The 14,117-nt window shown below is 40.9% G+C and overlaps 1 protein-coding gene across 2 annotated transcripts; it reads left to right on the top strand.

Annotated features, from left to right (window-relative positions):
- Nucleotides 1-11,680, top strand: LOC138983619 (ras-related GTP-binding protein A). Of its 2 annotated transcripts, none has more exons than XM_070356898.1 (8): nucleotides 1-155; nucleotides 559-658; nucleotides 3,601-3,667; nucleotides 4,055-4,277; nucleotides 4,772-4,867; nucleotides 5,942-6,064; nucleotides 6,922-7,129; nucleotides 10,878-11,680. In XM_070356898.1, exons 1-8 carry the CDS (start codon nucleotides 144-146, stop codon nucleotides 10,979-10,981), a joined length of 933 nt encoding a protein of 310 aa, XP_070212999.1. In that variant the 5' UTR covers nucleotides 1-143; the 3' UTR covers nucleotides 10,982-11,680. The 2 variants fall into 2 exon arrangements, with proteins under 2 accessions (XP_070212999.1, XP_070212998.1); XM_070356897.1 differs by lacking the exon at nucleotides 1-155 and adding an exon at nucleotides 274-415.
- The last annotated feature ends 2,437 nt before the right edge of the window (nucleotides 11,681-14,117 follow it).

Below are 14,117 nucleotides of genomic sequence, written 5' to 3' on the forward strand. Positions count from 1 at the left end.
TTCAATAGTTTAGTTAATATTAGTGTATATTTTGGTAAAACGCTTCCTTGGTCACGTGACCGCGATAAGTCTGCTTCCGACATCGACAACCTTGTGTTTACGAAAACTTGCCTATCAAATCAACAGTTTCTGACCTCCTAGCCATGAAGAAAAAGGTTGGTATCAAAGCCCTGGGTTGACAAATTTTCTCACATACTTTTGCCATATGTTTGCCATGTACAATGAAGGTTATGTTGCTACTGCTTTGAATAGTGCAGTGCAAGCACGGGAGATAAGTAAGAGTATGACTGGACCGAATCAGCTGCTGGTCAGATGACCAGACTGTGCACTCCCTGTTGTCGCAAGAGCGCAGCAGGCAAAGGAGAACGAATTTCAGACTTTAAAGATATAATACTGAATGTCCTACATGATGAAGGTAACCGAAGTTATACTGGACTTACACAGTATTCAATCTTACACTTACAACAGACTTTTCTGACAATGCGTTTCTTTGTTATTGCATTTTTATGATGATTTAAGTTTTCTGAGATGTAATGGTACTCTGTTGCTTTGTTGCAGGTGTTACTAATGGGGAAGAGTGGGTCTGGGAAGACCAGCATGCGATCCATCATCTTTGCCAACTACATCGCACGTGACACGCGCAGACTTGGTGCAACCAGTCAGTAACATTTTCATACTTATGTTTGATGTATGACTATGACTATGAGGCTGATTTAACCGTATTTGCTGCGAATTAACAGTGTTTATATAACCATTTACACTGTATGCTATGACTGATAAGTGTATGTGTACATGTAATGATGTATACTCGATCTAGAACCTAGAGAGCTCCTTTTAAGACCCCCAAATTTAAGACTTCCTCAGTCCTTGTTAGTGTTACCGGCACGGTTGGCCTAGTGGTAAGGCGTCCGCCCCGTGATCGGGAGGTCGTGGGTTCTAACCCCGGCCGGGTCATACCTAAGACTTTAAAATTGGCAATCTAGTGGCTGCTCCGCCTGGCGTCTGGCATTATGGGGTTAGTGCTAGGACTGGTTGGTCCGGTGTCAGAATAATGTGATTGGGTGAGACATGAAGCCTGTGCTGCAACTTCTGTCTTGTGTGTGGCGCACGTTATATGTGCACATCCACAGTACTGGGTTACAACCTGGGGACATGGACACCAGGAAAAAAAGTAGGACTGAATTGAGTGAAATACTCTTTTTTAAGTGCAAAAGACATGCCTGTATCTTTTTCTGTCAAAGAGATGACCTTCCATATCGGGGTTTCTTTAGAAATGACAATTAGACACATGCAGTACGCTCTATGTCGTGGGTTACATGGTTTCCACTTTAGGCTTCAATATCGACAGGAAAGAACTTTAGCTCAGTTATTGCATGTGGCATGTGGACAACATTGATAAATAAATATGCAAACATGAAAGTTTGAAATAACAAGTTTCCATAAGTTAACTAGATCGAAGTAGAAAGTGGAAACCATAACCCACGCAATTTCCAGGCGCAAAAGTTTTTCTTGTAGGTCAAATGTAGCAACTAGCCTTTTGGGCACCCTTTTGGGTTTTAATACATGATAGAAACATTTAAGTGAGCAAAAAGTTTTCGATCTGTGCTCACTGGGTGTATGTGTATAGAGATAATACTGTCGTGAGTTACATGGAAACCATAGTTCGTAATGTCTTTTATTTCAAAAGAAAAGAACTAAAACTTGATTATTGCATGTGGACAACATTAATAAATAAATATGCAAACATGAAAGTTTGAAATTACAAGTTTCCATAAGTTAAACAGATCAAAGTAGAAAGTGGAAACCGTAACCCACGCAATTTCCAGGCGCAAAAGTTTTTCTTGTAGGTCAAATGTAGCAACTAGCCTTTTGGGCACCCTTTTGGGTTTTAATACATGATAGAAACATTTAAGTGAGCAAAAAGTTTTCGATCTGTGCTCACTGGGTGTATGTGTATAGAGATAATACTGTCGTGAGTTACATGGAAACCATAGTTCGTAATGTCTTTTATTTCCAAAGAAAAGAACTAAAACTTGATTATTGCATGTGTACATAGATAAATAACTATGCATACATGAAAGTTTGAAATTTTCAAGTTTCCATAAGCGACAATCCTAAATGAGAGAATTAATCGATTGTCGATCGTGCGTTGCAGAAGAATAAAAAATTTCATAATGGCACCGATCATGAGAACACATGAGCTGCTCAAACTTTGCACCAGATCAAGCTTTAACCAGTAAAATATCGCAAAATTTGTCGATGAATATATGCTACAATTGTCAAAAAAGATTGTACAGGTCTCCAAGTAGATGAGAGAGCCCGTTGATATTCTGAATCTGCGTTTGAGCAGTGAAGATACAGCGTGGTCTGTCGTGAGTTTCGTCTCGAAAACCGGAAACGAATACGATTGGGTGGATAAATTCTCATTGTCTATTCACATGACCGGGTCAAACGTCATGAATGGAACTTTCCACGGTGTTCCCGCGATCTCACAACGCGTGTGTGATAGGCAATGCGGGATTTGTCGTCTGCTGTGGCCATGCTTTCGTGCATTACAGATTGAAACGAAACAAGGGTGGGGTACATTCAAGCGCGATTATAAGCCGAAATAAATTCGTTTCCTACCGTAGTGCTGTGTTTTGAAAACCTAAATGTTGTTGAAATAAATAAATAATGACTTTGAATAACTTTGAGGTTTCCTTTGTTCAGCAGATCGCATTTTTTGATGAAGTTGAAACCGGAAACGATGGTAACGCACGATTACATGTTTTCTTTGCCGATTAAAATCCCCTAAGAAGATAAAAAATATGCTCTTCTGGGGGTATGTGTCCAACAGTGTCCTTTAGAGAACCAGAAGACATCGCCAAAAAGATTCTGAGAGCTTTCTTCTCCATAGTGCAAGGCAGCAAAACAAGGTGTCATGTTTTTGTCCCCCATTTCAGCGCCATTTTGGGTGGGTAATCGGCAAAACATTAGAAACTACAAAACACAACACAAAGTTTGGAGGTTCAAATTGGCTTTTTTATTAAGACAAATCTATTTGCTATTGTAGGAATGTAACCTTTTGGTCAACCATTAAGCACAGATATTTTGACAGATTTTCAAAGTTGATAACCCATGCTGTAACCCAGTACTGTGGATGTGCACATATGTCAAAGCAGCACCGTCCTCATATGGCCCTTTGTGGTCGGCTGGGCGTTAAGCAAACAAACAAACAAACTTGTTAGTGTTAATTTAAGACCTGATTTTCTCTGATTTTGTTTGTTTGTAAAAAGGGGGGGTTCCACTTTATGATATAATCCTAGCTGTGAATGAACAGTTTACATGTCAGTGTGTATACACAACTAGTTACGCCATTTAAGCTGTGAATGCCTGATTAACCACACAGAGGTTTGAACGTTTATCTTCAATTCAATTCAATAAAACTTTATTTTCTGAGTGTAACAAACAGACCTTTCATTTATCCTCCATAATTTCTTTACTAGTATTGATCACCAAGTCTTTGTTGAGGACATTTAATCTTGTGTGCAGTTTAAACTTATAAACCTGTTTTCTGTTGTGTTTATAAACCTAACCGTTTCCTGCTGTGTTTGTTTCAAGTTGACGTGGAGCACTCCCATGTCAGGTTTCTGGGCAATCTGGTTCTTAATCTCTGGGACTGTGGAGGGTAAGTCAAATTGTTATTGTGCAACTTTCACAATGTGTTTCCACAGTGGCGTTGAGGGAGGTAACTAAGGGTATGGAGGGCTGTAGTAAAGGCATCTCATTCAGTGGCTATCCTCATACAGATTAATAAGGCATTCATCATTGTGCTTATGCCTCGATCTGATATGATTCCTCCTGTCTCAACATTGTGACTGATAAATGTGGATATCACAGCCACATCTAACGATTACTAATAAAATTGTATAAGTTTACTTCGATGTATAGAACTATTTGATTTGTCTACAGAATTATTAATTGGTGTAAGTTTTTGTGAGGCACTTCTAGAACTATTTTAGGATTCGCACCATATAAGTACTCTTATTATTATTATTATAAATACATGTTGCAGGCAAGAGGCGTTCATGGAGAACTACTTTGCAAGTCAGCGGGACAACATTTTCCGCAACGTGGAGGTGCTGATCTACGTGTTTGACGTGGAGAGTCGTGAGCTGGAGAAGGACATCCACTACTACCAGTCATGTCTGGAGGCCCTGCTACAGAACTCACCTGATGCCAAGATCTTCTGTCTGGTGCACAAGATGGACCTCGTGCAGGACGACCAGCGAGAAGTGGTACGCTCACCACTCCACACTTTCTCTTAACCACAATAATAATGATAATAATAAAACAGTGGGATCAAATAAACGGTGAAGGATTGTGTAATAATATGACGTGTGTTGTTTATGATGATATTGATATTCGGAGGCTATAGCATATGTTCACACTCTCAGACGCATCAGTAGAACATCAGACGATGGAGTAACTACATGTATTCTTTAGGTTTATTCACTAGTGTAGAGCATGAAGGAAAAGCAGCATACAGTATCAGAGCTTGGTACAGAGTGAAACTGGTTAGCATAAGGATGCTAGAAAGTGTAGAGTGCATCATGTACTCTTATTTTCACTGATAGTACCAGACCATTGGAAAGCAAGGAAATCGGTTAGTTCGGAGAGGCACAGTTGATAATACTACGGATTGATGATTTGAGAAAGTTTGTGTTTTCTGACTTACCTTGGAAAATGTACAGCGCTTGAAATTGATGGCCGGTGGACTTGTATGTTGCAGATATTCCGTGAGCGACAGGATGACTTGAAGCGGCTGTCCAAACCTCTTGATTGCACTTGCTTCGCTACGTCCATCTGGGATGAAACACTGTACAAAGTACGTTCTTTAAAAAAAACAACTATTGTTCTATGAAACACTACAATGTAAGCATTGTGTCCCAACAGGTCTAGTGGTGTGGTTTGTTGTTGAATATGACCAGCATACATTGCGCAGAGCGTGTGTTATTGCACAAGAAGCGTTTGTGGGTGTATGCTGCAAGACCGTGCAGAAATGAACAAGATGAGCCTTGATTCGATATCATTGACTGAAATTGCTCACCATTACCCAATATTGACTGTGTGATGATATCTTCTGCTATGGTCTGTTGAGACAGTAATATCAAAATCGAGACCGGAGGTCGAGATTTTGATATATCACTGTCGAAACAGACCAATAGCAGAAGATATCATCACACAGTCAGTCAATGTTAGATATATTGCTAATTCTCTGGACATTTTGTATTTACTGTAAAGAAATTACAAAAGTATTTGTCTCAGTTTTGGCTGTTCCATATCCCTCCCTCTGATTATTATTTCATTTTGTTCACTCTTTTCTTGTACTTTTCAGTATTTCAAAATGTCTTTTCTTTCAAAAAGTCTTTAGTCACTTGCTCAACTAAATTCTGGGATAATTACATTTTCATATATATTTGTTTTTAAATGTAGGTGTTTTTGTTTTTGAAGTGGGGAAGCAATACAGAGGTCGTCGATATCAAAACTGATATCGACGGAAATGTCGTCGATATCACTTTTGCACTGAGCTCAGTTTTGCCCAATTGACCAATGGAAATCCACTTAACATATGAAATAGCAATATAACCGTTTATCTCCAGATAAGGGAGTGTTGGGGGTAGCTCGAAATATATGTAATGGTATTCAATTTTAAAGTGTCTGCAAGAGGCGTCTTGATGATTCAGTTTGGAATAAATTGTTAACCCTGGTGCTGTTAATGAAAGTTTTCCGGAAATAAATTTCTCAGTAGTGTGTTAGCTGCTTCGCCTCACTCTGAAAAGGGCTCAGTCAAAGGGGCTCTTACTCTGCCAAAATGCTTACAGATCCTGGTGTTTTTTTTCTAACATGGTCTATTGTGAACCAGACGTAGGCACTGATGATGTATTGTGACGTTGTGCAGGCGTGGTCGTCCATCGTGTACCAGCTGATTCCCAACGTCAAACAGCTGGAGGCCAACTTGACCCACTTCGGGGACATCATCGATGCTGACGAGGTGCTGCTCTTTGAACGAGCGACCTTCCTGGTGAGAGTCTTTTACAGTGGCACCCCCTTCTAAGACTTTCACAAATCTGAGAAAACCTGGTCTAAAAAAGACGGGAGTCCTAAAATGGGGTAAATTGACAGATGTTATGAACAGAATATCTGAGAAAACCTGGTCTAAAAAAGAAGGGAGTCCTAAGATGGGGTAAATTGACAGATGTTATGAACAGAATATCTGAGAAAACCTGGTCTAAAAAAGAAGGGAGTCCTAAAATGGGGTAAATTGACAGACGTTATGAACAGAAAATAACGGGAACAAACACGAAAATTGAAAGCTTAATAAAAAAAAATGTAACAGTGTTTAATTGCTTTCTTTTTCACAAAAACAAAGATTGGACAGAATGTTCCTACAAATGTATTCATATGTGAAAGCAGCTACATATCGCAGAAGGTTTTGTCAGTATGAGGAGAATTAAAACAAGTAAAATGTAAAAATCATCAGAAATGATTGAAGTTATTTCCCTTTAGTTCATAGCAAGTCATGTGACTGCTGATCACTTCCTCTGTGCACATGTAGCACAAGAACACGCGCCATGTCCATGGTGAAGGAAAAAGTTGCTGATGCTGAGACATGCAGTGCTACATCAAATTCGGAAACCATAGAGAAGGTGTGATAAACAAAGAGAAGTAAGCACTCTGAATGCATGCGACATGTGTAATAGAGTAAGCGAGAGTTATGCGGAACCTGTCTCCTGGCACCTGAGAGAATAACAAGCATTGAAATGAACAAGCGACTTTCACTCTCATGGAAAAAACTGACCAAAGACTTAATGCCAGATGTACAGGCTAGTTTAAAACACAATTATGATAAATGACTGACTCGGGGAATGGACTGTGCAGGTGATTTCGTACTCTGAGCGGCGACGGCACCGCGACGTTCACCGCTTTGAGAAGATCAGCAACATCATTAAGCAGTTCAAGCTGAGCTGCAGCAAGATGGCCGCCTCCTTCCAGAGCATGGAGATTCGCAACTCATCCTTCGCCGCCTTCATCGACGTCTTCACCACCAACACCTACATCATGGTCATCCTCTCCGACCCCAGTATACGTAAGTACCTCTCAAACTGCTTTAAATAAACTTGTTCAGTATTACAATAGACCATGTTCAGAAATAACTCTCAGTGTTGTTCCCAGACACAGAGGACAATAGGTCAGTTGGACCTGGCTTCAAAACATATATTGGTCAAATTATTCCGGCGGCAAAACAATTCTGTTTAAAAGACATGTTGCGTGTCTGATCCATGGGACATTCAACCGACCTGGAGTCACAACAATGCGTCAGATCAAGAAACTATGCGCAAAAGAACAAAACCCGAGGCCTGGGAACAACACTGAACTCGGTCAGGTTTGTATGGGTAGTGAAACAATGAATACTTTTGCTTTTATTGAGGCAAACTTTCCCACGAGTCATTACAGGCCAGTCACTAGCCAGGGGTGTGTCTGAAACACGTGACATTAAAGGCCGAGGGTCGGGTATAAAAGCAGAGCGGCGCGTGGCACTTCAGTCTAATGTCCAGCCCTTTTCAGGAAACGAGCTCTCACTTGAAATATTATTTTCAAAAATACTCTGTCTATACCAAACTCAAAAGCACCATTTTTGTCAAGCAAACATTTGAAGGTGTACACCACACATGCACCCCAAAAAGTGTTTATAATAACCCCTGGATAACGTACTTTCAGAAAAAAAATTCACTCACCAAATTTGAATTCAAAATCAAACGGCTGTCAGTCGTGGTGGACTGGGCGGAGCTAAAGACACGAGAAAGATAATGTCCACGCACCGCTCATTCCTTTTCGGCAGCACACACCCGCCACATAACGTTTACCAGATGTTGCCTGACCCCAAAGTTCCGGTCACTCCGCGCTATTGCAGCCGCCATGGATGCTACATGACACCACTGGTTAATCTGCCTGAGAGTGAAACACTTTCAGTAATCGTTCTGTAATTAATAAATCGTTTCAAAGATAGTCTGCACTTTACGAATGTTAGTTTGGTATTTATTACTTTTTTTTTAAAAGTGAAACATATTCAACCGAAAAAAAAGTTTTCTTCTTGGGCTGAAAAGGGAAGCTGAAGTTATTTGGTGGATGAATACGATTGTCAGTAAAGTACCAATGTCTTGAATTTATGGCAGACTTTTCCAGAAAAAATAATTGTATACGCGTTGCTTGATGTTTCCGGTAGAACACCGCGTATCACAGTCATGCACGTTGGAACCAGGCACTCATGACTCATGAAAGACACTTTCTTCACTTTTTCACACACTAAAACACCATTATTCAGGCGACTCGGCAGCAAATGTCGTAATCCCTGTCTGTCACAGATATCATATTCATCCACATCCAGCAATAGTGATACTCTGCTATCTAATTAAACATTTATTAGTCACAAAGCTGTTCTCCTCCGGACAGTGACGACGCGAGACCATGCCTTGACGACTAAATGCAAGTTTTCCCACCAAATTTCTCCTCTTCCCGCAAATTTTGGTAACATAAGACAAAACCAAACATGTGGGCTCGGGGAGCGAAATGCACGCTCACAGTGCCGTTATGTATCTGGATTTACTGGTCAACCTGAAGCCAACGGTCACATGCGTAATTAACAACCGCAAACTATATCTTTTGTTCAAAATAAGGGTGTCTAACAAGTCAGTTTCAACTTGTTAGATTCACAGGCTTTACATTTGGCTTATTATGGCAAAGACAATGGTCAATATATTTTCTTTAGAGAATGCAGTCGGTTTGTGTAACAAGGGTTCCACTGTTCCAAAAGCCGGCTAGACTGACCTACTCGTCTTGAAACGGTACCGACCTTGATACCTTGGGAACTGTAAAACCAAGACACAGAGCTACATAGTGGCGCCAATGTCTTGGGTGAAACATTCAAACATGCATGTACAGAAAGCAGTGACACATTTAACTCTGTAGATGGTCCCTCAAGTTCTTGGCATCCGATTGTTGGTGCGAGTTTCCACTCAGGTTCTGCACCAAGAGAGAGGGTATTTCTACTCTCCAGTCTACAACACGAAGTCATGTTGACCGGTTGCGTTAGTGCATGGCACTGCATAACTTTCACCATGTGCTCAGTTGTATTGCACAAGTGTACAAATGCGCGCGCGCATGCGACGGCGTGTGCATGTGTGTGTACGTGTAATCTGCATTCAGAGGATTTATTGCTAGTGTGAATAAATTATTGCAACTAATAATGCTTCCAAATAACCGTCAGAAAAAAAGGTGAATACCACACAGACACACATAACGGGACTTTACAGAGGTTCACAAGAAAGGCACACACACTAAGGCGAGGTATGCAGTCTGCTGTTGGCTTGTTTAATCAAGCGGAATGCCTTGGCCACTGCATCCACCAGACTAGGTAACTTGAGACCTGTCGGTCACTGAAAATAGGCTCCGCCTATACCCATGGGTATTCTGGCCTGTTGGACCTCGGCCTTTAAAGGCCAGTCACCAGCCAGGGGTGTGTCTGAAACACGTGGACAAGGAGCACGTGTAGAAAGTTGGCCTGTATAAAGCAAGTGTATTTACTTTGTTCACAACCCACACAAACCTGACACAGTTCATTTTGGGTTCCGCTATTGCCTTGATTGGTTTGTTGTGCTTAAGTAGAGATTGGTTTTCATTTAGCCGACATGTTGTGAGCTGCGACTTGACAGTTCCGAGAGATGATACTGGGACGACTTGGAGTGTTTTATTCAGATAAGTGCTCTGAGCTTTGAATTACAGTTCAGAGATGTGATGAAGGGTCAGCTGGTTGGATTTGAGGGGGCACCCAAATAAGTTAAAGTATGTGACCTTTGTTTTTATGTTTTACATTTTGCTGGTGAGGCAGGTGATGGATGTGCTGTGTAGTGTTGGGGTGTATATGATGTGTGAAGAACAGATGAAGGGAGGGAAGCACTTATTGTGACAGGGTAAGGCAGTAGCAGACCTGGGAACCCCTGTTTTGCACTTTGAGTATTCTCAAACAAACTTGATGTATTTTCCAAAAAATGAGCGTACTCCACACAGCGTTTGCACATCCATGATTAAAACATGCCTAAGCACGTCCGTCACACCGTTAATTAAGTTTACCTATACATTTAAAACAAATGCTTTTTTCAATTTTTACTGACAAAAACTGTACCGTATTTGACGAACTACAAGCCGCGACTTTAAAAAAAAAATCGCATTGCGGCTTATGAAAAGATGCGTGTTGTGTGTGTGTGTGTGATATTTTTCTTCAAACTTTTTCACTTTTCTTCTTTGTTTCACTTGTTTATTCTCGGAGCCGATTTCGCCAAATACCGTACTTTTGTTTGCCTGGTTGTTTTGATTGATTGACACGATCCGATTATATGTTTTTTGACGGCGGCTAATATAGTGACGTAATCATGTGCCAAAATACTGGATCGGCTTCAGGATGGGCTTGTGAAGAAAAGTAGTCTTGGAATTTTTCTCGTCGTATTTTTTTCTCACTGACCGTACTGAGCGTATTCTCGACAATCATGCGTACACAATACGGCGAAATCGTATGGGTTCCCAGGTCTGCAGTAGGCCTCTTTCACTGCAGCTGCTCTGCAGTGACGGAGCCTTGGCCCTTGAGTGGGAGCTACTTTTAGTACCTGGTACGTTGGTGGACAGCACAGCTGTGAGATGCGAAGAGCTGTTTGTGATGGGGTCTGACTGCTGTTGTCACCAGGGGCCAGTTTCACAGGATCTTGTGAATGTTTTATTTAATATGTGATTTTTTTTTAAACTGTGTAATGGTGGTACTCACTGGCCAATCAATGCTGTTGCAGCATCTGCAGCCACACTGATCAACATCAAGAACGCCCGCAAGTACTTTGAGAAGCTGGAACAGGTGGAACACAGGGCCGCCATTGGCAGCGGGGGCGTGCGATGAACATTGGACCCTTTCTGCTGGTGTTGATGCTCTAGACGCTGTGCAATGGTCTGTGAGCTGTGAAAGACTCGTCGCCACAACCATGGAACTGGGTGCTATCAAGTTTTGTGTTGGCTCTGAGCGTAGGGATTCCTATGTACATGTTGTGATGGAGAATCTGAGATAGTCTAAACTGTCTATAACGACCACCCAAGGGACCGAGCCAAAGTGGTCATGTTCGCAATGGAGAGGTGATTTATATTGCAAAACTATTGTCTGGTATCCAGTGAGGTGGTCGTTGTGGGCAGGTTCGACTGTACAGTGAATCTAAATGCTGAAACTTGAACATTTGGATGATGCCACTTTAACTCAGTGTTGAAAGTGGTGCATCTGTTTGTACTTAGTAAATTCATGTGCGAGTGATGTGGTGGTTTGGCTGTTGAAACATGATTACATTCGCATGTAAGATTTTTTTTTGTGTGGCATCCTGGACTTGTTCCCTTCAACAAATGTTGTTCTTGCACCAACTTCTTTAAGCCTAGAAAGATGTTTTGAGTATGATGCGACAGTAAATAATGCAATTTCATGTTCGCTTCCACTTTCCTGACAAAGTATGTATGGGTTTAAGCGGAGCACCATTGTTTCATGTTAAAAAAATATTTGTATGCAAATGTTGATGTTAACCATTGTGAATGGTAAATAAAACCTTTCTGCAGTTCAGTACGTCCCTGTTTTTCTATATCAACACAAGTGGATCACTCTACAGGTGCTCTTCACTCATTCTCTGTTGACACGGGTTTAGAACCGGCTGCTTTCATTTACGGAGGCACATCTAGCTGAAAAATCACGAAAACCCCAAAACATTTGTGATGAAGATTTTCTGATGGAAAAATGGTTGAATTTAAAAAAATAAATTATTTTTACTTAATTTCTATTTCTTTTTGTGAAATTTGCCATCAAACGGGCGGTTTCAAGGCTGTCGGAACTGCCATTTTCACTTGTACTTGCGTTCAACCAAATCCTTCATCTCGAGTGCGTTTATGTTAATTATGTCACCTGTAGCTGTGCATAGGCAGGTAAGGCAAGTTCGTCTTTTTTTACACGCATCAAAATGGGTTGAAAAGTTATTCGAAATTTAGATGTTTTAGTCAGCACGATGATTTTTTTTTACATTTAGTCAAGTTTTGACTAAATGTTTTAACATAGATGGGGAATCGAGACGAGGGTCGTGGTGTGTGTGTGTGTAGAGCGATTCAGACTAAACTACTGGGCCGATCTTTATGAAATTTGACAGAGTTCCCGGACGTTTTTTTCATTTTTTCGATGTCATATCCGGCTTTTTGTAAAAGTTGAGGCGACACTGTCACACCCTCATTTTTCAATTAAATTGATTGAAATTTTGGCAAAGCAATCTTCGACGAAGGCCGGGGTTTGGTATTGCATTTCAGCTTGGTGGCTTAAAAACTAATGAGTGAGTTTGGTCATTAAAAATCGGAAACTTCTAATTAAAATTATTTTTTTATTAAACGATCCAAAAACAATTTCATCTTATTCTTCGTCATTTTCCGATTCCAAAAACATATACATATGTTATATTTGGATTAAAAATATAAAAATTATATTCAAAATAAAATTTCCGAAATCGTTTTAAAAACTATTTCATCTTATTCCTTGTCGGTTCCTGATTCCAAAAACATAGATATATGTTTGGATTAAAAACACGCTCAGAAAGTTAAAACGAAGAGAGGTACAGTAAAGCACAGCGCAATCGCTACCGTGCCAAACAGGCTCGTCACTTTCACTGCCTTTTGCACTAGCGGCGGACAACGTTCAGTTTCATTCTGCGAGTTCCACAGCTTGACTAAAATATGTAGTAATTCGAAAATTTTTAATTAAATTTTGATTTAATATAATATACTTACCCAATTCTTATGAATGCATTGACTTTAGTCCCACATGCTAGATGTCGAAAAAACCTCTCAAATTACCTGCCCTTAGTAGGGTGGTAACCAAGCTAAAAGCGACGCCATAGCCGTTGCTATGGCCTGACCTTGCTCGGTTACCCATAACACCCTGCGCACCACGTGAGCGCCCGCATCCGTAATAATCATTCGAGACTATTAATCAAACAAACACCCCAAGGACATAATCCAGCGGGGATGGATGGGAGGGTATTAACTATAAGAATTGGGTAAGTATATTATATTAAATCAAAATTTAATTAAAATTTTTCGATTTAATCACATATTCTTACTCCAATTCTTATGAATGCAGATTCCTCCTAAAGGTGGAGGGAACCTACTTATGTCCTTGTAAGAACCTGCCCTGCAGCAACTAAAACCAGCAATGAACTGGAGCCGTCTAGCCACGTGCAGGAGATATCCCAAAGATAGAAACCGATGAACACATCATCTGATCTCCAGTAAGCCGTTTGCAAAGCTTCGCCTAGGCGACCAGAACGCAACACGGCAAAAAATGTAGCAGAGCCCCTAGAGAGAGACAAATAAAAGATGTCTCTTTCGCTCCATTGTAAAGACATAAGAACCTGAGCTAAAGCTCGTGGTTCCAAAAGACAGTAACGTCAAAAAAGGGATTAAAAAAGTCTAACCAGACAGTTAGAAAATCCGAATCTCCCGGAGCGAGAATCCTCCCAAGAGGAGGGAATCAAACACCAGAGGATATTGACCAGGTTTCTGAAACCAAACATAAACAGGAAAGATCTCACCAAAAGGTAGACGGACAGGTAGACCCCCAAGAACCGGCTAGTCTCAAGGACGAGCAGGCATGTGAAGGCCAAAAGTGAGAGCGAAATTCGGACACGTCCACCGTGTGTTGTCGAAAGTCGAGAATGATTATTACGGATGCGGGCGCTCACGTGGTGCGCAGGGTGTTATGGGTAACCGAGCAAGGTCAGGCCATAGCAACGGCTATGGCGTCGCTTTTAGCTTGGTTACCACCCTACTAAGGGCAGGTAATTTGAGAGGTTTTTTCGACATCTAGCATGTGGGACTAAAGTCAATGCATTCATAAGAATTGGAGTAAGAATATGTGATTAAATTCGCCTTACGCGACTTGTTTTTATTTGCAAATATACTTCAAAAATCTTCATTCTCAGCTCGCACACAACTGGCACAGCCTCTCAAAGAACATTCACACG

This window comes from Littorina saxatilis, linkage group LG13 (assembly GCF_037325665.1).
Source record: "Littorina saxatilis isolate snail1 linkage group LG13, US_GU_Lsax_2.0, whole genome shotgun sequence".
Classification (NCBI taxonomy): Eukaryota; Metazoa; Mollusca; class Gastropoda; order Littorinimorpha; family Littorinidae; genus Littorina; species Littorina saxatilis.